The 22,440-nt window shown below is 41.8% G+C and overlaps 1 protein-coding gene and 1 long non-coding RNA gene across 4 annotated transcripts; one reads left to right on the top strand and one right to left on the bottom strand.

Annotated features, from left to right (window-relative positions):
* Positions 1 to 3,625: 3,625 nt before the first annotated feature.
* On the bottom strand, positions 3,626 to 11,457 carry HIGD1A (HIG1 hypoxia inducible domain family member 1A). Of its 3 annotated transcripts, none has more exons than XM_080808671.1 (4): positions 11,347 to 11,457; positions 7,094 to 7,205; positions 6,322 to 6,456; positions 3,626 to 5,426 (listed from the first exon to the last, which is right to left on the bottom strand). In XM_080808671.1, exons 2-4 carry the CDS (start codon positions 7,188 to 7,190, stop codon positions 5,377 to 5,379), a joined length of 282 nt encoding a protein of 93 aa, XP_080664797.1. In that variant the 5' UTR covers positions 7,191 to 7,205; positions 11,347 to 11,457; the 3' UTR covers positions 3,626 to 5,376. The 3 variants fall into 3 exon arrangements, with proteins under 3 accessions (XP_080664797.1, XP_080664796.1, XP_080664798.1); XM_080808670.1 differs by having other exon boundaries at positions 7,094 to 7,208; positions 11,347 to 11,409; XM_080808672.1 differs by lacking the exon at positions 11,347 to 11,457 and adding an exon at positions 10,943 to 10,972.
* Positions 11,458 to 11,560: 103 nt separating this feature from the next.
* Positions 11,561 to 22,169, top strand: LOC308346058. The gene is made up of 3 exons (XR_013967137.1): positions 11,561 to 12,572; positions 14,966 to 15,006; positions 21,910 to 22,169. It is a non-coding gene; the product is annotated as an uncharacterized lncRNA (long non-coding RNA).
* Positions 22,170 to 22,440: the final 271 nt, after the last annotated feature.

Genomic DNA, 22,440 nt, shown 5'->3' with positions numbered 1-22,440 from the left:
TTTTTTTAAAAGATGATCATAAGGTCACCAAATAGATTTTCCCTCACTGGAATTATATGCACTGTCCCACAAATAAATATAACATAAGCAGTCAGTGATCCTATTCTTACTATGAGAAGCAAAATTGAATTGAATAAATGATCAGAAGAAAGAATTCTCTGACATTAGTCAAGTCACAAACCTCAATTTTCTTAAAATAACAATAGTACTCTTATAACCATGATAATCAAATAGGTCATGAAAGTGTTTTTTAAACTGTGAAATGCTCTTCAGGTGTATTATTACATATTTTGCTGTTTTGTGTCAAAATGGAAGCAAGCTTTGCTGCAGCTTAAAACTAAGGCACCATTTGGCTCTACACATTTCAGACCTCTCCACTTATGGACTTCAGCTTTGCAGGTCCAAAATCTAATTTGGTCATTATACCATAAATGTCTACTGGGGCTAGACTTAACAGCAGTCATGGCATTAAGTGATTGACATATAAACCAGAGCACTAAGCCACTAGTTTACATTAGGGAATTGTGACCCATATTCAGAGCCTCTCCCTTCCCAGAATCAAACACCCGCAAAGCCAAGCGTCATTGGAAAGATATTCTGAGCATGGATTCAGAGCAAACAGAGGCAAACTGCCTTGAGATATTTTTGACCCAGTGTTAAGCCTTATAAAAATATTCCTCATAATCAGGAACCCCTCCCCCCTCCAATAGACAAAAATTGTTCGTTTTCGCCAGGGGCAAGATCCTTCTTGCTGGAAGGTGGTAAATATACGTCAGTTCCACCTCTTCAACTCGCCATGGATTTGGGCTTTCTTTGCTGGCTTTCAACCTCTAACAGACCTCTCCCAGTACACTTCGTGTTTTAGTGTAACACCATTTTGGCTACAATCAAGCCTTATTTTATCCATGGTGCTATTTCATCTAAAATGTGTTTGTACATATGATCTCACTCATCATGTGTAGATCTTATTAGAAAACTCAATGTTCCGCCAAGATTCAGTAGTCCTTAGTTCCAAGGGACCTATCTGATGGATGAGATCTACCTTGGCTCTCCTCCTAGCCTTCAGCATAATGGACTGGTCATTATTTTATATTTTACTCAAAATTTCTCAATTTCACTCTTGGCTCATATCACGGTCTTTCAAAACACTTGGATGCGTCACCTGGTGTCAGGAATTCTTGGTTTCTCCCTGTTGATTAGGTTCCCAGTGCCTTGAGTACATATTAGTTTTTTATTTTACCAGCTTCACAGTAAAGACCATTTATATGAGAGAATTCATTCATCTTTCTTCTCATAAAGGCCAAAACAAATACTGAGAATTTTCATAAATGAAGAAATCTGAGGACAAACAGCTATGGCACATTGGAAAAAGAAACACTGGACTTAGGACCTGAACAGGGAATGAATGCATGTGTGTGTGATGGAAGGTGGAAATGAAGGTAAGACTTAGTATTTCTTGAACAGTTATTACTATATGTACCTTCTTTATCTACCTTCCCTTCCATCATGCAGTTTCTCTATGTGACCAAGGCTCTAGGTCTGTGCTCTGCCACTTTTCAATTTCATGTATTTGAGTAAATTAGTTTTCCTTGTTGATAAAGTCAGGGTAATACGTACTTCAGCGTCTTTTTGTGGGGAACTAGTAGAAGAGTCTTGAAGCGTTTACTATACAGCAAAGCAGTGCACAAAAGTATTGTGGTTTTTTTTTCCTTTTCACAAAAGTATTGTCTTAGGCATTTACAACTCATTATGGGAAGATGTGAGAAAAGGGAAAGTTCACTGTGGCCTACAAGAGTTCAAAGAAGCTTTACTGAAAATAGAATTTGGGGTGGGCCTTGATGATGTGCATTTGAATTGTCTGGGAATGGGGACAGGGAACATTCAGAAAACCAGTGGCACAGGAGCAAAGGTGTTGGGGGCAGTGGAGAGCACAGGGCTTTGGCACTCCTGAACTAGGTCATAGGACAGGAGATCAAGGGCCTACATTTAAAGTAGTAGCAACAGGTGGAAAAGGACAAATCTGAGACTGTTTATGAAAACCTGGCAGGATTTGGTGAGTGGTTTAACAGTGATAACACAGGAGAAAGTAAAGACACTTCTAAGAGTTTGAGGCCAGAGCGTGACAGAGGGAGGTGGATGGTGTCAGTGACAGAGATAGGTGAGCCAAGAAGGGGCACCAGTGGGGAAGACAGTAAGTACAGTTACGTGCGGGCTGAGTTTAGATACAGGCATGAAAGGCAGGATGGCATCTCCTTCTCACATTGTGAAATTTTTGTCTGTGACACTTCAGTTACACTGGAGACAGGAAAAAAACAAACACCATTATAAGCAGCTCAGAATACTAGAGAGGACCTGTTAACTGAGTTCCTCTAAAGGGATCATGTGGACACTGACCTCCAAACTAGAACCAATTATGACTGCTGAATTTAGGAAAAAAATTTTCTAATGTATACCTTGCTAAAAGAAAATTCTTTATTTCAAAGAGGATCAAGTATATAAATAGTAATTGGCAGTTCTATCATTTGACACAGAACTTTAAAATACCTTATTCATTCAGCTTTTTTCTGGCCTAGTAGGTATGTTACAATGGGCTTTAGACGTACATAGAGATAGAGCCTAAATTTCAAGTTCCTGAAACTCTCCAAGTAGCATTTCCTCATCTGTGAGGCAAAAGGGTTGCCCTAACTGATGCACACTACTCCAAAATCCTGACAGGGAAGCCGTGTACTTTGAAGATTTCAGTTCCAACTCTTACCACCAGATGTCACTGTTGCTCATCAAAAATAGGGAACTTCTGGGGACTGACTCATAAATGTAAAAAAACAAAACCTATTTATTCCCATTAAACAAATATTTATTGAACATTTGTATGAGACAGGCACTAATGCCAGGTGCTCTGAATGGAAAGGATCATCATGGCCTCAAAGATACTAAAGGAGACATGGAAGCAATCACACATCAATGCCCCAATAATGTAGAAATATTAAGCCAAGGAATCAAACTCTCAGTGAAAATCAGCATACCATCTCTTCCTGAGGGGTACTTATCTCTGATTCCAACCCTGGGTTAAGCCCCTCCCCCCCCCCACCGGATTTTACTGCTGCTACCTCTTCCTAGCATTCAGCAGGCTTTTTATAATCACTTAATGGCTGCCTTCCCTGCTGGACTTTCCCAAGCTTACCACAGTACCCCGAGGGTCGTAGCAGTCATTTGTTGGGTTTCCTTCCGCATCAGGTGCTATGCTAGGATCCTTACAGTCACCACTGCATTTTACCATCCCAATGACTCTCAGCCACTAATACTGCCCCCATCTTACAGATGACGAAACCATGGCTACTTGGGTAATAGGTGGCAGAGCTGTGAACCCAGGACTGACTTAATACCATGTAATATCACATCCACCTAAGCTACTTTTAAGAACTTCATTATCTGATGCCAATCTATTCATCCAGCTAATTTACCACTCTCTTCCTTGAATGAGCAACCCCACCTTTAATTACATAATGCTCAGTACAATTGCTAGGACTGCTACCAGGATCTCCTATCAGGTCTACTGGAACCTGAGAAAATAGTTCCTAGTAATAGATTTTATTTTATTTATTTTTTTTAAATATTTTATTTATTTACTTGACAGACAGAGATCACAAGTAGGCAGAGAGGCAGGCAGAGAGAGAGGGGGAAGCAGGCTTCCTGCCGAGCAGAGAGCCCGACATGGGGCTCGATCCCAACACCCTGGGACCATGACCCGAGCCGAAGGCAGAGGCTTTAACCCGCTGAGCCACCCAGGCGCCCCAATAGATTTTATTTTTAAAGCATTTTTCAGACTCATATAATGACCTATCAGCTATATAGGACTGTAGAAATTACCTAGCTCACCTTCTCATTTTATACCTAAGATTGAGAAAACTAGGATTTAATCCAAGTTTTAGAGTCAGTGGTGAGTCAAGACCATGCTGTAACCTCTTGCCTATCTTTATTAATTCATGATAATTGCGGCCACTCAATTTCACAAAGGCCATCATTTCTAATACCTGTTGGCATCTACGACTTGACTGCCCAGGTTCCAGTCCCAAACCTACAACCCTCTCTAGCTTTGTGACCCTGGGTTAGATATTTACACTCATGCCTCAGTCTCCTCCTCTGTCAAATAAGGATAATTCCTACCTCTTAGGATTGTTAGTAAGTCTAAATGACATTACACATGAAAAGCACTTAGAATAGTGTGTGGCACATAGTAAATACTCAACAGATATTAACTATTATTCCTGTTTGATAAATACGCTTTAACCATAGTTCCTACTAAAGGTACAAAACATTCTCTTTTTTCTTGGAACTTAATCCTTGTGTTACTAAGGAATGACTGATTTTTTTCCAAATTGAAATAAATACAAGGCAATTGATGTGTTCACCTTCTTTACTAATACTACATTTACCATGTTATCACCATGGAATGTAAATTTAGGTTAGACAAGAAAATTTCACAAATGTGATAAAGCATTCTGGAGTATACCAAAAAGTTTGTGTATTATGTCTGACCAAACTACCTTGCGAATAAATCATCAATCATTTCAACTATAGGTAATTTGTTAACATTTATGATTCTTACAGAGAAAATAAACAAGCTTCATACATTTAAAAAAGTGTTTTTCACTTAACCTTTGCATTAGTACTTAAAATACACATTTCAACATTTAAAAATTATTCTAATACAACAGCAGCATAAATATAACTCTGCAATTGCAAAAAAAGCTAAACTGGGATCCACAGTTAGGTTATTCTCATGTTTACAAGTGTGATTCTGAAATAAATACTACTCCTAAGCAGCTGTTTATCGGCTTTTTAGGTTTGGTTTAAATAAACTTATTTTAGGTTGTGGGGAAGCTTACTATATTCCATGCACTGTTCTGAAAGGGTTAAGAGCCTATCAGTCCTAAAAACGGAAGTACCCAATCAATCTGCAAAATAGGCAGAAAAAAGTTAAATGGGATTCCTACATAACATCAAAAGCATGTTTTGATACTAGAATCAAATCAGCAACTGGGAGTACTTCAGGACTGGCACACTGTCCTCTTTATAACTGATTTTATCAGAAGAGTTTAAGGAGGAGCATATTTTACCACTGTCCAGTCCATTTAAAAGTGACATGTTTCTTCTTTTGCGCTAATGTGACTCCCCTAAATGACCTAGCTAGTTAACTGGTCACTAGTAATTTGGTAACCAGGCAAATCAAGCCTGCAAGAAAGGAAGCCAGTACTTAAACTACAGTATTATCTGACCCATTCAAATGATTTATTTTCAACATAAACATATAAACTCAATATGAGATGCCTAACTAAAGCAAACACCACCAACAAAACTGAGACAGCTTCTCTTCTTCTAAGGTTTAGGCTTTGCCCAGAATTCCTTATACATGGAATACCCCATACCTAAAGAAAAAAAAACAGTAGTTAAACATTTAATATTTTCCATGATATTAAGAAAATGGAAAACAGTTCATAAAAGAGCTAAAAGTAGCACCTTGCTAGCATGCAATATTTACAAGGGGAGTAAGACCCCAGGCTGTTTATACTCTTGCCTTCTTTATTAGAATTTCTGAAATTCTTTTTATATAGGTTCCCAGTAGCTCGAGGCTAGTGTGACTACTTCAGACTACTGAAATATTTGTTTTAAAGAACAATTAATATTTATCTTACAACTTTAAAAGGAGTCATTCTTGCCATGTAACCGTAAGTAAAGTCAACAAAATTATAAAGCCAGTAAAAGAGTGTAATACCTACATTAAAAAAACATTTTCCGGGGCACCTAGGTGACTCAGTTAAGCATCTGACTCTTGATTTTGGGTTAAGCATGATCTCAGGGTCCCGAGATCAAGCCCCATGTTGGTCTCCCCATTGAACGTGGAGGCTGCTTAGATTCTCTCTCTACCTCTCCCTCAACCTGTCCCACCCCTTTGGGCTCTAAAAAAAAAACCAATAAAGTTTTCCACTTTCAAAAATTCAATAAAATAGTAGTCATATGTCATATGTCTCTCCCAGATAATGGCTCTTAGTACCAACCCTATTTACATATTTAGACTCCAGTGAAATTATAAGTTCTATGATGGACAGAATTGCCTTTTTTTCTTTAAAACATATAAAACATTTACTGTATCAGACAGTAAAAACTGTGTCACTACTTGAACTACTTTTATTAATCCAATTTTTATGTGAAAAATGTAAGTGACATTTCAAACTACTTCAAAGTCAGCTAAAAGTACCTACCTTGATTTATAAAATCTATTAATGGGAATTAGAAACTTGAAAGTTTCCTCTAAGAACCTACCAAGAGTCATTGCTCCCACAACAAAGCCTTGGGCTGCCACGCGCATGTGGATCAAGTGAACAGACATTTTAGTATTTCCCCTGCTCTTCAATTTATATAATCCATATGCAACAATTGCTGCAAACCCGGCCATTCCTGTAAAACAAAGAGTCACAAGTATGTCATTGCATGGGGTCAGGGAAGCAAGATGACTTTACTATCAATCAATGTAAACCTCTACTATTTTTACAAAGATGTTCTATTGAGACCATTCATTAACTAACACACAAATTGAGTGTTTAATTTTCCCCCCAAAATCCAAAATCCATATTTGGTAGTAAACAGTAGCAGATTCAGGAAGTTAAGATCATCTTCAAATTGTGGGCTGTGCAGCCAGTAGGATGCTTTTAAGAGTGCCAAGGGAACTCTTCCTCTCAGTCCTATTTCCTTCCCTGAGAGGAATCAGTTAACATAGCAGACTGTAATAAACCATAACTGTGAGGGTAAGCTTTTTTATTGAGCCTTCTTGAGTCCTTCTAGCAAATCACTGAGACTGAGGGTGGTCATGGGGTCCCCCAACACATTCACTGAAATGAGAGTCAATAAATGAAGGCTGAAGACACACAGAAGAATTTTTATAGACAGTGTTGTATCAAGGTAATCTTACATATTTCAACAACATAGGAACAAAATATATGAAAACAAATGCTTTCAGGATGTGCCTGGTGACCACACTTCTACTGATTTATAGCTTACAACAAACTGATTATTAGAACATCAAAGTCAAACTTACCAATGGGAACAAACGGTGCCTCTCTAGCTTTTCGGATAAGTTTAGATCCCTGATCTTCATCATATGAAGAAAGGGAAACATCTGTGCCGGTTGACATAGTGGCTGAAGAATCCTACTGAAAGAGAATTTCGGGGAAGTTCTACAATTAAAAGCATCTTGAACACTGAATGGCTGGATGTACTTAAAATGCTCCTATTTTCCACCTAAAAACCTGGTATGTTGTCCATGAAGTTTAGAAAGTATTTTTTAGAAATTAACTGTATTTTTAACCTGTAGCTACCTTTAGGAAGAACTGTATTTATCCCGTCCTATTGTTTTGATGTTCATCCCATAAAACCAATTCCTTTTTATTTCTTTATATTTAAGTAGGCTCCACACCCAGCATGGAGCCCAAGATGGGGCTTGAATTCACAACCCTGAAATCAAGACCTGAGCTGAGATCAAGAGTCAGATGCTTAACTGACCGAGCTACAGGGCACCCCAACCAATTCCTTTTTAGCAGCACATTGTTGATAACAGTGAAAGTTTTGTTTGTTTGTTTAAGATTTTATTTATTTGACAGATCACAAGTAGGCAGAGAGGCAGGCAGAGAGAGAGGAGGAAGCAGGCTCCCTGCTGAGCGGAGAGCACAATGAGGGGCTCCATCCCAGGACCCCAGGATCATGACCTGAGCCGAAGGCAGAGGCTTTGACCCACTGAGCCACCCTGGCGCCCCAAGTTTTTTTTTTTTTAATTGAAATAACTTTTGTCTTGCTTTCTCAAATAAATAAAATCTTAAAAAAAATAAAGCTTTTATTTTAAATACTATTGTTAGAAATGCCTTTTTAAGCATAATTTATGTTCAATTGAGCATAATATAGCCTTTTGGTTTTTTTTTTTAACCTAGGGTTATCATTTTTAACATCACTGCAGCAAAAAAACTGAATGATCCTCAGGACCTTCTTAATGAATGAATGTCTCCTAAGCTTCAGCTCTACTTTCCTTTACATACCTTACAGTCCCTGGACCTCCCTCTTAAAACTCTCTACCTTCTTTTATAGAGACCAAAGACTCCATTCTCCCTTTTTCAGTCATCTCCTTTTACACAGGAAGCTATTTAACAGGTATTTCATCACAATGAGAAAATAACAAAGTCAGTTTCACCTTAGTCAAAATAAATATGTATATACTTCCCTCTTCACTGAGCTGATTTAAACTGCCTGTAAATGTTACCCATAGATAAAAGAAGGGAGTCAAACACATGTTAAGTGTACAAGTCTGATTAGTGTCAGTTACAATAACTTCAAAAGTCAACTGCCCATCCCACTACTCATGTAACATCTTACCTTCACTTCTGGGTTTTTTCATGTGCATCATGTATCATACTCCCTTCAATAACAACTCTCATTCAACAGTTTGCTATTGCAGGGGTGTGAGCCATAGGTAAGACCCTCAAAGAAAAGTCAGCTCTAGAGGCGGTGTACTGCTTAGTTTGAAAAGTGAAATCTTCCTTCTGAGCCCCCATCCCCATTGGGAAGAATCCAATTCTGTCATCTGACAAAGAAATCCTTAATCCCAGGACCCTGAGATCATGACCTGACCCGAAGACAGAGGCTTAACCCACTGAGCCACCCAGGTGCCCCAGGAATTATCTTTAAAAACAAGAAAGTCAGTGGTCTTTCCTCTAATCCCTCACATCTGGATCAATATAATTTTCAACAGGTCAGTGGAGCAAAAGTCTTTTCTCCCTCCTTCAGGAAGACAGAGGATGTCAGTCTCTTTCCTATACATATATGAAAGAAGAAAATCCACTCATCTCCAGTCCTCACCTATGATACAGAATCTGAAGTTTGTATGAGTAGGACATCTGATCAGATTTTCAGAAAGCAATCCTTAGAGTAAGAATAAGGGCGTGGGAGTAAACATGTGGTCATTATTTGCTTTCAGTGACTAAAGATAACCTGTCTGACCCAGAACACCCTGTGGCACACTTAAAGACAAAAGAGGGATATGAAAAGTCCAACACTCACACCACAGATAATACTATAATTCAAATTATATTTCTCTACCTAACATACTATATATTCACAACACTCCTTGCATATAAAATTTGGTAATTCTCTTCCTAATTACCACCTGACCCAAGTGTTCATGATTTGCAGCCATACAAATGGAAAATGGCTAACTTTTAAAAGTATCAGGATCAGGGGCGCCTGGGTGGCTCAGTGGGTTAAAGCCTCTGCTTTCGGCTCGGGCCGTGATCCCAGCGTCCTGGATCGAGCCCCGGGATCGAGCCCCGCATCCCGCATCCCCGCATCCCCGCATCGCCACATCGCATCGCCACATCGCATCCCCGCATGGGGCTGGCTCCCTGCTCAGCAGGGAGCCTGCTTCCTCCCTTCTCTCTCTGCCTGCCTCTCTGCCTACTTGTGATCTGTCTGTCAAATAAAATCTTTAATAAAAAAATAAAAAAAATAAAAGTATCAGGATCAGTAACTAAGAATCACATAATTTGATAATAACAACCCAGATGATTAATCCATGCCAGTAGCCTAATTTTACAGAGGGAAAGGGGTTATATGAATTGTTCAACACCAAGAATATATCTCTGGCAGGCAAGGATTAGAACCCAGATCTCCTGACACACAGTCCAGAGTTCTTCTGACTGACAATATATTGCCAAAGCACCAATGTTATGATGCTGATAATATACTTAATCTGAAAAAGATTAAAATTCATTTCTTAACAGAAGCCTGCATTTCTTTCTTTCAATTGTAAAAAATATGCAAGTCATGCCTAAAATTAAATGGAACTTTCTTTCCTAGTGACTTAACTCACCCACCAATTTCAACTGTGCTTTGAATAGACTTTTTTCACTCGCACCACTTCTAGATTTTCCTTTATTTTAATTTTCTCACCAGTCCATTGCAACTGACCCAGATCTCTGTCAGAAAGTTGAACAGGTACAAAAAGAGGCATCAATGACCAGATGATATTCAAAGCCAGTCTGAAAACACTAAATATTCTCTAAACTTAGTAAGAAACTACTGCAGACCTTTCCAAATGCATGGGAACCTAGAAAAGACCTCAGGGAGGATGAGCTGTCCAGCGTGAGGTGATGTAACAGACTGAAGGATCTTCACAGCCTGTCATTTTGGTCACAGGAACTACTAACAACAAGGGCTTCAAATTCTGATTTTCCATCAGTCACCTGTCAGCTTGTTTAAAATGGATGCAAAGGCCCCACCCTGGAGATTCTGATTCAGAGGGTATGGAGCAGGAGACCCAAGGAATCTGTATTTTAAGAAGCCCCCTTCGATTGATTCTGGGGCACAAGGAAGTAACAGACGCCCTGGGATACAGGACTCAAACTTGTGTGTCATGCTGGGGCCCGATGCCGCTTCGATCTGTCTGAACTTTTCCATCCAAACCGGTCAAACTCGAAAGTGCCTGCGTGCTTCTGGAAGCATAAATCCTGCGGTGGGGATTACCCCACAGAGGGAACTAGCTGCAGCCCGTACCCGTGATGGAAGGGCGAAAGGCGAGTAACACCGCCGAATCATTTCAGCGGCTCCCAATCTAAACCCGCGCTCTGTTTTCCTGTCTCTCACTGGCTGGCTTAGCTTTCAGGATGAAATTTAAATTCCGTCACAGATACAAATGCCTCCTACAGGGCCTGAGGCCTTCTCACCGTTCCAGGGTAGGACAGGGTCGCGCAGCGTGGGAGGAAACCCGCGGTCGCGGAGAAGAGTAGGGTGGTGTGGTTTTACGCCCTCAACCTTTCGAACCGCCCCACCCCCTGTCTCCTCCCGTGACCTTGTCTGGACTCCAAGGCCGGAGCGCTCGCCCTCCCAAGCCCTCCTCACTCACCGCGCGGGCCGGCTCTCCGGAAGGCTCCCCGCTCCAGGAACCATCCGCGCTACCGGCTCCCTGAGGTCGGCCCCAGCCCCCTCCACGGCTCTCTCGTTACTGCCCCCTCCGCGAGTCTTCCCTCTCGGCCACGATTCACTCCACAAACTTCTACTTCATCCCCTCACCCGACAGGCCGTGAGACCGCCCCCCCCCCCAAATTTCCCTGAACCACGAGGTCGGGCCCGAGACCCGCCAATTCCTACTCGCCCCCTTCAATCCGGCCATCGCCCCCCTCCTCCCAGCCCCGCGGCCCCCACCACTCCCAAGGCGCCGCCGCTCGGCCCAGCCAACCGCTGCCGCACTTCTTCCCTCCCCACGGTCGCGTAGCCTCCGCTCCCAGGACTCCCTCAATCTTCACATACCTACAGTGACAGGACTCAGGCGCCAACTGGTTTCTGGCTCTCACCCACGCTCGCCGTCCAGCCGGCTTCTTCTCGTCCCGCCCACACCAGGGCCTAGCCAATAAGAAGCCAGCGCCCGGCAGGCGAGGGTCCCGGTGGGTGCGTGCGTGTGCGCGGTGGGTAGGGCAGGTCCCGGACTGGCTGGGGCGGCGCGTGTGGGCGGTGGCGCCGCGTCTCCGGCTCTCGCGTAGTGATGTCGTCCTGCATGAGAGTTCAGCGTCAGGGCTTCACGCGAGCGCTCTTCTGCGCAGCTGGCTCCCAGCCGGGCGGAACCTCAGATTTCTGTCGCGCTTTTCCTTTCGTGCAGCCGCGGCGAGCATCGCGAACATTGTGTTCCGCGCGCGGGCGGGGCGGGGCGGGCCCGGGCCTGACGCGTTTCGGCCGTAGCCAGTCCTTGGGGGGCTCAGGGGAGGACGTCCCTGTCTTCAGGGGCGCCGGCGGCGGCGGCGGGGCGAAGGAGCGCTCGTCCGTTCGGTTCCCCTGGTGGTTATGTGCTGCCGCGAACGTGCGCTGTCGGGCCTCTAGCGGAGCTTTTCTTGGGGTTTACAGTGTGGTGAGGGCCAGACTTTAGTCGCAAGCATGGGGTCGCTAGAGGAGACCTCATCCTGAAGGGGGGAGGTTTCTCTGAGAAGTGTCAGCGGCCCTTGGTGACGGTGAACTTCGGGAGACAGCCCCTAACTTATTCGTAGGACATAATCAGTCTGTATGGCGAATTGATGCAAAGCATCAACGACTGTGCCACCGGGAAGTTGCGGCTAAATTAGAATTCTGTAGTAGAACCGCGAATTGAGGCATATTGCCAATGCTGTATCACACAGGTAGGAACTTTGTGACACGGCCTCCGGATTTTGAAAAATCCTTTGTCTCATAATTAAGACACATGTAGGAAACATTCATGCTATGGGTGATGAATGAAAACCCCCATACCTTGAATTATATGGTGTGTTTTCAGCTACTTGAAGGCACATAGTTTGGTTCATGCCCATCTCGGAGCATTGTCTTTGAGCTCAGTAGGAGCCCAGTGGAGGGGCTGCAAAAATAAGTAGGGATAATCAGGGTCTTACTTAGGATAATTAAAACGACAAAAGAGCCCGAGAGATTTGAATATGAAAGCAAGTCATCGAGTCCTGTGATTCTGGGAATACAAAGGCTGACAGCCGCCGTGAGCGCATTCATTCCTGAAGGAGGTTTGTATAAATAAAATAATGTTAGCTCATTTCCAGAGAATGAGATTTGGGATCAGGGAAACTTGAGTGGCAGCCCTAGGCTGGCCACGTAGTAGTCATGACTGACGGCTTTACCTCGCAAAACTTCACTTTCTTCGTTTGTAAAATGTAGATAATAGTGGTGCTGGGTAGTGAGGAAAAGACACGTAGAGTGTTAGCATAGTGCCTGGCTTGAAAAATGCTTTAAAAGTGCTATTGCTTTAAAAAAATTCCTGAGCCGTGAATTGTGTGGAAAGAGGCAGACCCTCCCTTATTTGTATGAGAAATTCTCTCTCTCTTATCGATATTTAGAACCCAAAGCTTGGTAAATAATAATGATAAATATCTGAAACAATCAGATAATGTAGAAGATTTTTTAATAGAAATTATTCTGCTACACTTTATTCCATATTGTGTTTCAAGAAAAGGACAGTGACAACTGACAAACCATTACATCTTTCATAATGTAGACATAATTGGTAACAAATATACATCATTTATTATTTCATTCTCCTTACTCTGTCATTTGGAAGTATAATTGGTACAGAAGACATTAAAAATTATTTAGGTTCTCATGTATTAAACTAACGCACTTGTAGTTTATAGAGGAGAAGACAGTACAAGCAGCATCTGCCTATTTTGCTAATTTCCCCTCTTTGGAGAATCTTTGTAACTTCTCACGTTCCAAGTAGCAGTTTACACATGTTTGTATCTACTATAAGAGAAATGGGCTTCAAAACTCAGATGTCTATTTAGGCTGAGGCCCAGCTTAAAGCTACATTACCTTAATTTTTTAATACCCTTCTTAAAACTACTTTGTGATCTTTGTGGAATTTTGTCTAAACCAAATGTTAAACCTTTTGAGCAAATTGGTAATATCTGCAGATATATTTTTAAAAGATTTTATTTATTTATTTGACAGAGATCACAAGTAGGCAGAGAGGCAGACAGAGAGGGAAGAGGAAGCAGGCTCCTTGCTGAGAGCCGGATGGCAGGGGGTGGAGGGGGGTGGGGCTCTATCCCAAGATCCTGGGATCCCAAGACCCTGGGATCCCAGGACCCTGGGATCATGACCTGAGCTGAAGGCAGAGGCTTTAACCCACTGAGCCACCCAGGGATCCCATCTGCAGATATTTTTGAAACCACAGTTCAAAGTCCCTTTCAGCAATCACTGGACATGTATATTGTGTCGGGCACTGTTCTGGATTCAGAAGTTAAAGACTTAGTTCCTTCTCTGAGATGATTTATAATCTTTTTAGGTAGAAAGAACAGGTATAGAAAAACATCAAAGACAGTTTATGATAAGTGCTTTGAATGCAGTTTCAGGTAGATATCCTAGTGAATGCGCAGTTTCAGAGAAGGCTTCTTGGGACTGGGACTTGAATGAGTGAACTTTGAAGAATGATGATTAGCATGTAAATAAGTTGGGAGACTCTTCCAGAAAGAGGGAACAATGGGCAAAGGAATAGCAGTAGACTATGGAATTGTAGCTCCAGCATAGACAATGAGTGGGGAAAAGGAAAAAAAAAAGTCAGAATAATGGGAAGTAGGTTTAAGCTACATGGGAGAGGACTTTAAACACTGATTAACTTGCACAGTATTCTATTAGGTGGCCCTTGAAGGTTTTGGAGCAGGATGTTGACAAGAATACATTTGCGGTAGTTTGTAGTGAAGTAGAACGGATTAGAAAGGGAATATCAGTGTTACACAGCCAGAAAATTAAAAACTATTCAGTATGTAGCTCATTATATTACTTGTATTGAGGCCACATCCTTCATCTCAAGGATATGGAAGGCTGCTACATGCAGGGGCGTCACCCCTCTAACCTCCTGGACAAGGACCACTGCTTTGAAGCAGCAATTGTCCTTACAAAGCAGTTTCCAGGCAGAACTGCCAAAGCTGAGACATCATAAAATTCAGGGCTACTCGTAGTATGGTACAGTTTTGTACCTTTTACACTTTGCAGAGTTATGGAATGGAATAGTACTTAAGCTGTTTGTTTTAAACAGAAATTTCCCAGGTACTTTAATAGCATGTCTTAAAGTTTTATTTATTTATTTTTAATTTTATTTATTTATTTTGACAGAGAGAGAGCATAGGCAGGGGGAGCTAGGGGCAGAGGCAGAGGGAAAAGCAGATTCCCCACTGAGCCATGAGCCTGAAGACTCTGGAATCATGACCAGAGCTGAAACCAGACACTTAACCGACTTACCCACCCAACTGCCCCTAAAGTTTTATTTAAAATTAGCCCACAAGGTCGGAGCTTTTAAGCAAACAAAAGAATCTCTTGTGGCAAAAAATAATTGGGTCCCTCCCTGGACTGCTTATGTAAGTCTTCCAAGCGGTTTGTAAGAAATGCTATTTTTCACCCCCAGGAGCAGCTGCTGATCACATCAGACCACCCTGTTCTGCTCAGGTATGACAGGTTCTCTTTTTCACAACTTAATATATTTCAAAACATTAAATCTGAGGTACCTCGTCCATCGCTCTGCCCTTTAGAAAGAATAGTTATAAAATGTAATCTCAAAGCTCTTCAGAGGAAGGAAAGTCACAACTACCTTTTACATTTTATGAGAGGCAGTATGATAGTGTTTAAGACCACAGACTCTGGAGCTTGCTTTGCTGCTTACAAGCTGTGTGATACTGAGCAAGTTACTTAATCATTCTGTGCCTCAGTTTCTTCACTTGTACAATAATAGGACCTATAGAATAGGACTCTGGGGAGGCTCAGGTGATATGTAAAACTGCAACATTGCCCGGCATATATAGTAAGTGCTATATATGTTAATTATTATGACATTTCTGGTTTTGGTTTTGTGTGTATGAATTCCTGGCAGTTCAGCTTAGCTAAGCTGTAAACACCACTGGTGGTTTCACTTGTGTGTATGTGTTTGTATGGTTTCCATTTTTAAAAGTCTTTTGGTTACAGAGGATTTGCATACAAATCATAAATATAAGATGCTCACAACCGGACTTTAAGAGAGCAGAAGCAAGGAACATCAGGGACCTTTCTTTAATCTCTTCAGTTGACACTCTCTCCTACTTTTCTATCATTGGTTTCATTCAACCATGTAAAATATTTTTCCTATTAGTAACCAATAGGGCAGTAGGATTTGTGTCTTTAGATAGGGATATTTTCCGTAGCGAACTAACATATTGTACTTTAAATGTCTTAGTCTTGAATTGATTTTTCCACTAATGCACTTAGTATTACTTGTTATTGTTGTTCCAGGCAGCAGCACTCTTCTTAATAGGCAAGGGGAAAAATGTAGTGGAGTGGAAAGGGGACTAGACTGTCCCCAGGACTGCTACTTGCATGTAGTCAAAAGACATGGATTTGTATGCTGACTTGAATGCTTATTAGCATTATGACCTTAAACAAGTTACTTAGCCTGTTGGAACCTCAACTTTTCATCAACAAAACAGGGATATTAATAGGTACCTCATAGGGTTACACTGTCTGTAAAGAACCCTATAAAGATACCAAGAACAGTGCTTGGGACATAATAGACACTCAGGACATATTAGTTCCCCTTTCTAAACCAACTCCCTTCCTCTTGCTGCCATATTCCTAGGCAGTAACCAGCAATGCAACCTTAAACAAATTACTTTTCTTTTCTAGACCTATAAGTTTCCTGAACCAAGCTCCTAAGTCATCCTTTTAGTTATCTTTGCTCAGCCTCACCTTCCAGTCCCCTGATAACCCCACAGACCCTTTCCACTGAGAACACTGAGAACTTCTCTCACCTCTCCCTTTGCCCCCACCTCTGGGCTTACCTGCACCCACCTTGGTCATTTCTCCTGGTCTTGGGTGCCTTTCTCCCACTGAACACCAGTCACCCCGTACTGGACTCCATCATTTCCTTCCACCTCACTTGTCAACGTTTGCACTCTCATCTGTAATTTTGCTTGGTCTCTCTTGTTACAGGCTTCTCATACCCAAGATTCTTCTACTTATAAGAAGCTCCCTCCTAGCTTCTTAATCCTTCCTGTAGTTATTGCTTTATTTTCTCTCCCCCAGCTTAGGAGAAAAAAGCATGTATACCTATTTCCGCATCACTCTTTGCTTAACCCACTTGTTTCTATTCCTGTCACACTACTAAGACTACAGTGGAGGAGGACATCATTCAGTGAATACAATTCAGTTTCTTAGCGCATATATGACTTGACTCCTCTACCATGCTTGACACCAGGAATCTTCTCTTGACACCTTTCTTTTGGTTCTTGCAATCTGGCCATTCTTTCTTAGTTCCTATCACTGAATTCACTTCCTCTGTCCCTTAAATGTTGGTGTTTTCCAGTATTCTGTTCTTACACTTTCCTTCTTAATCTCTTTTCTCCTCTTGGGATGATCTCATGTACCCTCATGGGTTTTTATTCCCATCTGTATACTGATGCTCTCTTGTCTTCTATCTGCCTGAGCTCTAGAACTCTATACTCAACTGTGTATTGGACGTCTCTACCTCAGTAGTCCACAGATTCCACAACATGTGCATAAATGAATTAATCATGACTCCCCTGTCCCTCCTGCTTTGGACACTTCCCTCCTGATAAGTACTTTCTCCTAAATTCTCTGACTTGGTTGGTGGAACAGCTATCCATCACATTAACCAAATCTGAAACCTGGATGAATCTTGACACAACTTCCTCCTTTCTCCACATCCAGCCAGTGACATCTGAACAGAGAATTCAATGACGAGGGGCCAGCCCTGTGAAACTCTGTGGGAAGAGTCTCATCTCTGCCTTTACTTTCATAGTAATGTGCTCTGACCAAACTGGCCCAGATTTGCCTGACTCCTGTATGCAGTGATGTTAAGAGGTTTATTTATACAGGAAAGCTCTTAAACAGATCAAATAAGGAAATGCTTTTATATCATCTTAGGGTGGAACACAAGACTGTTTTCACTGACAATATTTTCAAACAAAAAGCTGTGAGGTTGTCACAAAAAAAAGAATGGATCTTAGATTCAATGCAGCTCCTCAAATTCCTTTTTTGTTCTTTGAGGGAGGGAGCAGGGGAGATAGATAGGTAGGTGGGGTAAGTCCGCATAGACCTCCTCTAACTTAGATGAAGCTCTCCTGCCTGTTGGCTTTGTTTTGAAGACACTCAGATTTGGGATTAACAATACAATCATTCCTTCTTAAAAATTTATATAATTTTATATTTCATATATTCTGTTATTATGCCCTTTAATAGAGAATATTCAGTTTTATGTTTAATATCCTGACTTTTTAAATTAAAAAACTTACAATCTTAAAGATTGCCTTATATTTATGATCTGTATTTTTTTAAAAGGTTTTTATTTATTTATTTGACAGAGAGAGATACAGCAAGAGAGGGAAGGGGAGAGGAAGAAGCAGGCTTCCTGCTGAGCAAATAACCTCGTGTGGGGCTCAATCCCAGGACCCTGGGGTCATGACCTGAGCCAAAGGCAGACGCTTAACGACTAAGCCACCCAGGAGCCCCTTATGATCTGTATTTGCACAGGTTGTATGAAAACACAATTGATTACTGGAAGCAAAAGCTTTGCTTATCATAAGCAAATAGCTCTTTCTATCAGAGAGGATAAACATTATTTTTCTCCCTGGACTCCCTCCCTAGCTGCTTTCTGGCTCGACACGATGTTGAGTATCATGGTTATATGTGAACATTGGCTTGCCAGCATCGTGCACCAGAGCCTCTGTTACAGGGATCTTTGTATTGCCTACACTGCTAGCCTGGTGGCATCCTGTACATGGGAGGCCTCCAGTAAGTACTGGCTGAATGACTGTCTCTTTGCAGTATCTTTGCTGAGGTGAGTAACTGAGTTCAGTGACATCAGCTGCATCTCAGCTACTGGGGCTGCAGTAGCTAGGCGGGGCCTATAGGCTCCCATGGCTTCTTAATTCTCTTGGTCACCCACCCTTTACACAGTCGTCCTCTCACAGCACCCCCTTGCTTCGGCCCTACTGCCTTGGATAATGATTGCCTCTCTGTGTCCCCTCACTCTGTCTCTCTCAACAGTGATTTAGGGCTATTTTTATAGTCTGCTAATTCTCTAAGAATAAGGTGCCTCTTCTGGAAGGCATTGCCATCCTCAGTGGCACTGCAAATAGGTTTTTGTTGACTGATCTCCAGGCTCTCCAAGTCATTTTGCCCACACCCTGATTACAGGGCACCATCTGTTTGCCTCAGTGGCTTAATGAATCGAGAGCTCATAATGTAGTTGATATCTAAAATGATCCTAATCACAGTGAGGACAGAATAATGGTCTCCTTCAGCAGAGATGGATGGACAATTACTTTTATAGCTTTACAGAAAGATGGATATGCAAACAGACACTTCACCCAAATTGGTGGCCCTGAGTTACTCTCCCTATGCTGATGCTTTTGCTCAGGGACAGAAACCCATCTGTTTTGTTTCAGGAGACACAAGAAAGAAAGATTATCTGTCTGACCCAAGTTCACTCAGTGAATGAGTCAAGTACTAGCTGTCATAGTCCTTCTGCCACTTTGGTTTATGAGGCCAGAGGAATTTTTCAAGCATGAAGAACATTAGAATAACCATTAAAAATGTGAACTAGTAACCTTGGGCTGTTGCCTAGTATAATAGGGCTGATCAGAGTGAAACAGCTGATTGTGCTGTGTGTACTATGCAGTGATTTCTCTGGAAATTGAGTGGGCTTGTAAGTAGTTTTAAAAGATTTATTACCACTTCTGGATAATTTGTTCTTCAGTTAGCTGAGATCTGGAATCCTTGTGACCCGTGGGCTGCAGTGAGTGAGTTGTTTCTGACCTCTGCACTGCCTGCAAGTATCTCGGACCAGAAGAAAGCAGAGCCACACGCAGCAGCCCAAACAGCCTGCTCTACCCCGACACGTGCTCTGTGCCTACTGTTCTCTAGGCACGCTGCTATGTACTCGAGACGCTGTCATGTCTCTGATCATGAAAGTGGCTCTGTCATCTACATATTGGTATATGTACACCCATATGTATATGGGTATATGTATACCCATTTTACACACGAGGAACCTGAGGATTAGCACAATGAAGTAACTTGCTAGAGTTTCCATAGAGGCAGAGGCAGGATTTGAAGCCAGTCCTGATTAGTTTATGTTTTTTCTGGAATCCTCCATTGCCTTCCAGCACTCTTTTCCCCTACCTGTTCTTATTCTCTGTCTCACCTTCTGTTTCCCTGTCAGATCCTTATCAATCACAAGTGTTTTTGGAAATATAAAAATATGTGTGTGGGCGCCTGGGTGACTCAGTTGGTTGAGTGTCTGCCTTCAGCTCCATTACGATCTCACAGTCCTGGGATTGAGCCCTGCGTGTGGCTCTCTGCTCAGCGGGGAGTCTGCTTCTCCCTCTCCCTCTCCTCTGCGTGTGCTCTCTCTCAAATAAATAAAATATTTAAAAAAAATATATGTGTGTGTATATATAGGTGTACAGAGACACAATGTGCTTTTAATATCTATATGCCTATATAGTTAGATGTAGGTATTTATAGACAGATATAAATAAACAGAATGAGGAAAGATAAACCCCTCAAATGTTAATGGTTCTTTTATCTGAGTAGTAGAATAATTTGTGCTTTTCATTTTTTTCTTCGTGTTTTTCTGTACTTCTGAAACTAAATATTACTGTGACCAGGAAGCAGTTTTTTAAATCTTTCACATCCTTTCAAGTTCATGTGCTACTAACTTTATGAGTAAAATCTTCCCAACTTCACTTTTGCTCTTGAAACACACTCCTTTCCCTAGCACTTTGTATTGTCTTGGGGCATTTCTAGCATTTTGCTTTGTATTCTGTGTAACCTCAGTTTCCCAGGGCCCACAAACTTATAGAGGGGAAGAGTCAGGGAGGCACAGCTAATGATGAAAATGGTGATTAACAGACCAGTTTTTGTACCCATCATGAAGGCTAGAATCTTCCTGCTATATCCAGCATGTCCCAGACTTTGTTCTCTTCCCATCACTGTGGTCTTGGCCATGTCTCTTCTACACTGCTGTTCCTGCGACATGAGTGAGCCATCATGCTCAGTCTGCTTTTTGTGTGTGATGCTGTCCTCTCTCCTATCACTCAGTACCAAGCTAGGCCCCGTTATTCCATCAGGCCTCACACGGGCCAGGCTATGTCTCTACTCTCCATCACTTTGCTAAAGTGGGACCATCTCTTTCCACCCAGGTTGTAATTTCCAAAAGTTATCCCCTCCCCCTCATTTTCTTAATCTCTGATAAAACCTTTTGCATGATGACTCATGTTTTCCTGTTTCCTTTTTTTTTTTTTTTTTTAAGATTTTATTTATTTATTTGACAGAGAGAGATCACAGTAGACAGAGAGGCAGGCAGAGAGAGAGGGAGAGAGGGAAGCAGGCTACCTGCTGAGCAGAGAGCCCGATGCAGGACTGGATCCCAGGACCCTGAGATCATGACCTGAGCCGAAGGCAGCGGCTTAACCCACTGAGCCACCCAGGCGGCCTTTTCTGTTTCCTGTTTCTTAACTTACCCTCTTCCCTGTCCCCTTATCTAGAAGATCTTGCACTAAGATTAGGTCAGGGGTCAGAGTAAGCTGGACCAATCCTCCCCTCTCAGTCAGGGGCCCCAGGCAGAAGGGTGCACAATTGTTCTCTCTTATGTGGGAGATCAAGGTGTGATTTCATTCTATAATTTATTCAAGTGTCTCTTTCCTGGGTGGCTTGTTAGCCTTCATCTCACCAGTCATTCCCTTTCCAGGGAGGCCTGCCTTGGCTCCCAGGACTGGAAGCTGGTGGCCTGCTCTGACAAGCCATGCTTAGGTAGATGAGCAAAACCAACCCTGCTTGGGCCGTCAGTCCACTGTGTCCTCTTCTAATTATCTCAATTAGCTTCTAAGACCCTTAGGAGCTGAGGACCATTCAGATTTGTACACTCTGCAGCAACTAGCACAGTTGGATAGGATGGCAAGAGCTCCATTAACTTTTGTGGAATGAATTACTGAAATCTATTGGATTTTTGTGCTCTGCTTTTCTCCTTTATTATCACAGCAAATAATCTAATAAGGGTGATTAGTTGCACTTTGTTCTATATTAAGTACATCACACTGATTCTGATTCTGTGACTTATTTTGAGTTTTAAAACATTGAAGTATAATCCATATACTGTAAAATTCACCCCTTCAAAGTTTATAGTTTAGCAGTTTTTAATATATTCACGGAGTTGTATAACCATCACCATATCACTGCTAACTGATTCCAGAACAACGTTCCATCATGCCAAATATAGGTGACATTCTTTATCATTCCCTGTTACCCTCCTAACCCAGGCCTCTCCAATAACCACCACTCTGTTTTCTTTCTTTTTAGATTTGCCTGTTCTGGACATTTCACAAAAATGGAATCATAGGACATGTGGACTTTTGCATCTGATTTCTTTCACTTAGCATAGCATTTTCAAGGTTCATACATGTTATAGCATGAATAGGTGTTTCATTACTTTTTAATGGTGAAATAATATTCCCCTGCATGGATAGTCCACATTTTTGTGTACCCATTCATCACTTGATGAACATTTGGGTTGTTTCTTCTTTCTTGCTATTATGAATAAAGTTACCAGGAACACTCATGTACATGTTTTTTTCTTGGGACATATGATTTGAATTTTGGGGGGTATATGCCAAGGCCTATGGTAACTTTATGTTTAACTTTTTAAGGAACTGCCAAATTTTTTTCTAAAGTAGCTGCATCTTTTTAAATTCCCAAAAGCAATGCATGAGGGTTCCAGTTTATCCACATCTATACCTACACATGTGATCGTCCATCTTTTGATTATAACTATCCCAGTGGGTGTGAAGTGGTTAATCATTGTGGTTTTAATTTGCATTTCCCTGATGGCTA

Source organism: Martes martes (assembly GCF_963455335.1).
Source record: "Martes martes genome assembly, chromosome: 1".
In the NCBI taxonomy this organism is placed as follows: domain Eukaryota; kingdom Metazoa; phylum Chordata; class Mammalia; order Carnivora; family Mustelidae; genus Martes; species Martes martes.
This window is presented reverse-complemented; position numbering and strand designations above follow the sequence as displayed.

Coding starts and splice junctions, on each gene's coding strand:
- HIGD1A (XM_080808671.1), bottom strand. CDS start 7,190: ATGTCAACCGGCACAGATGTTTCCCTTTCTTCATATGATGAAGATCAG. Junction 6,457..7,093: donor GGCACCGTTTGTTCCCATTG/GTAAGTTTGACT, acceptor TTTGTTTTACAG/GAATGGCCGGGTTTGCAGCA. Junction 5,427..6,321: donor TGTGGGAGCAATGACTCTTG/GTAGGTTCTTAG, acceptor TTTTTTCTTTAG/GTATGGGGTATTCCATGTAT.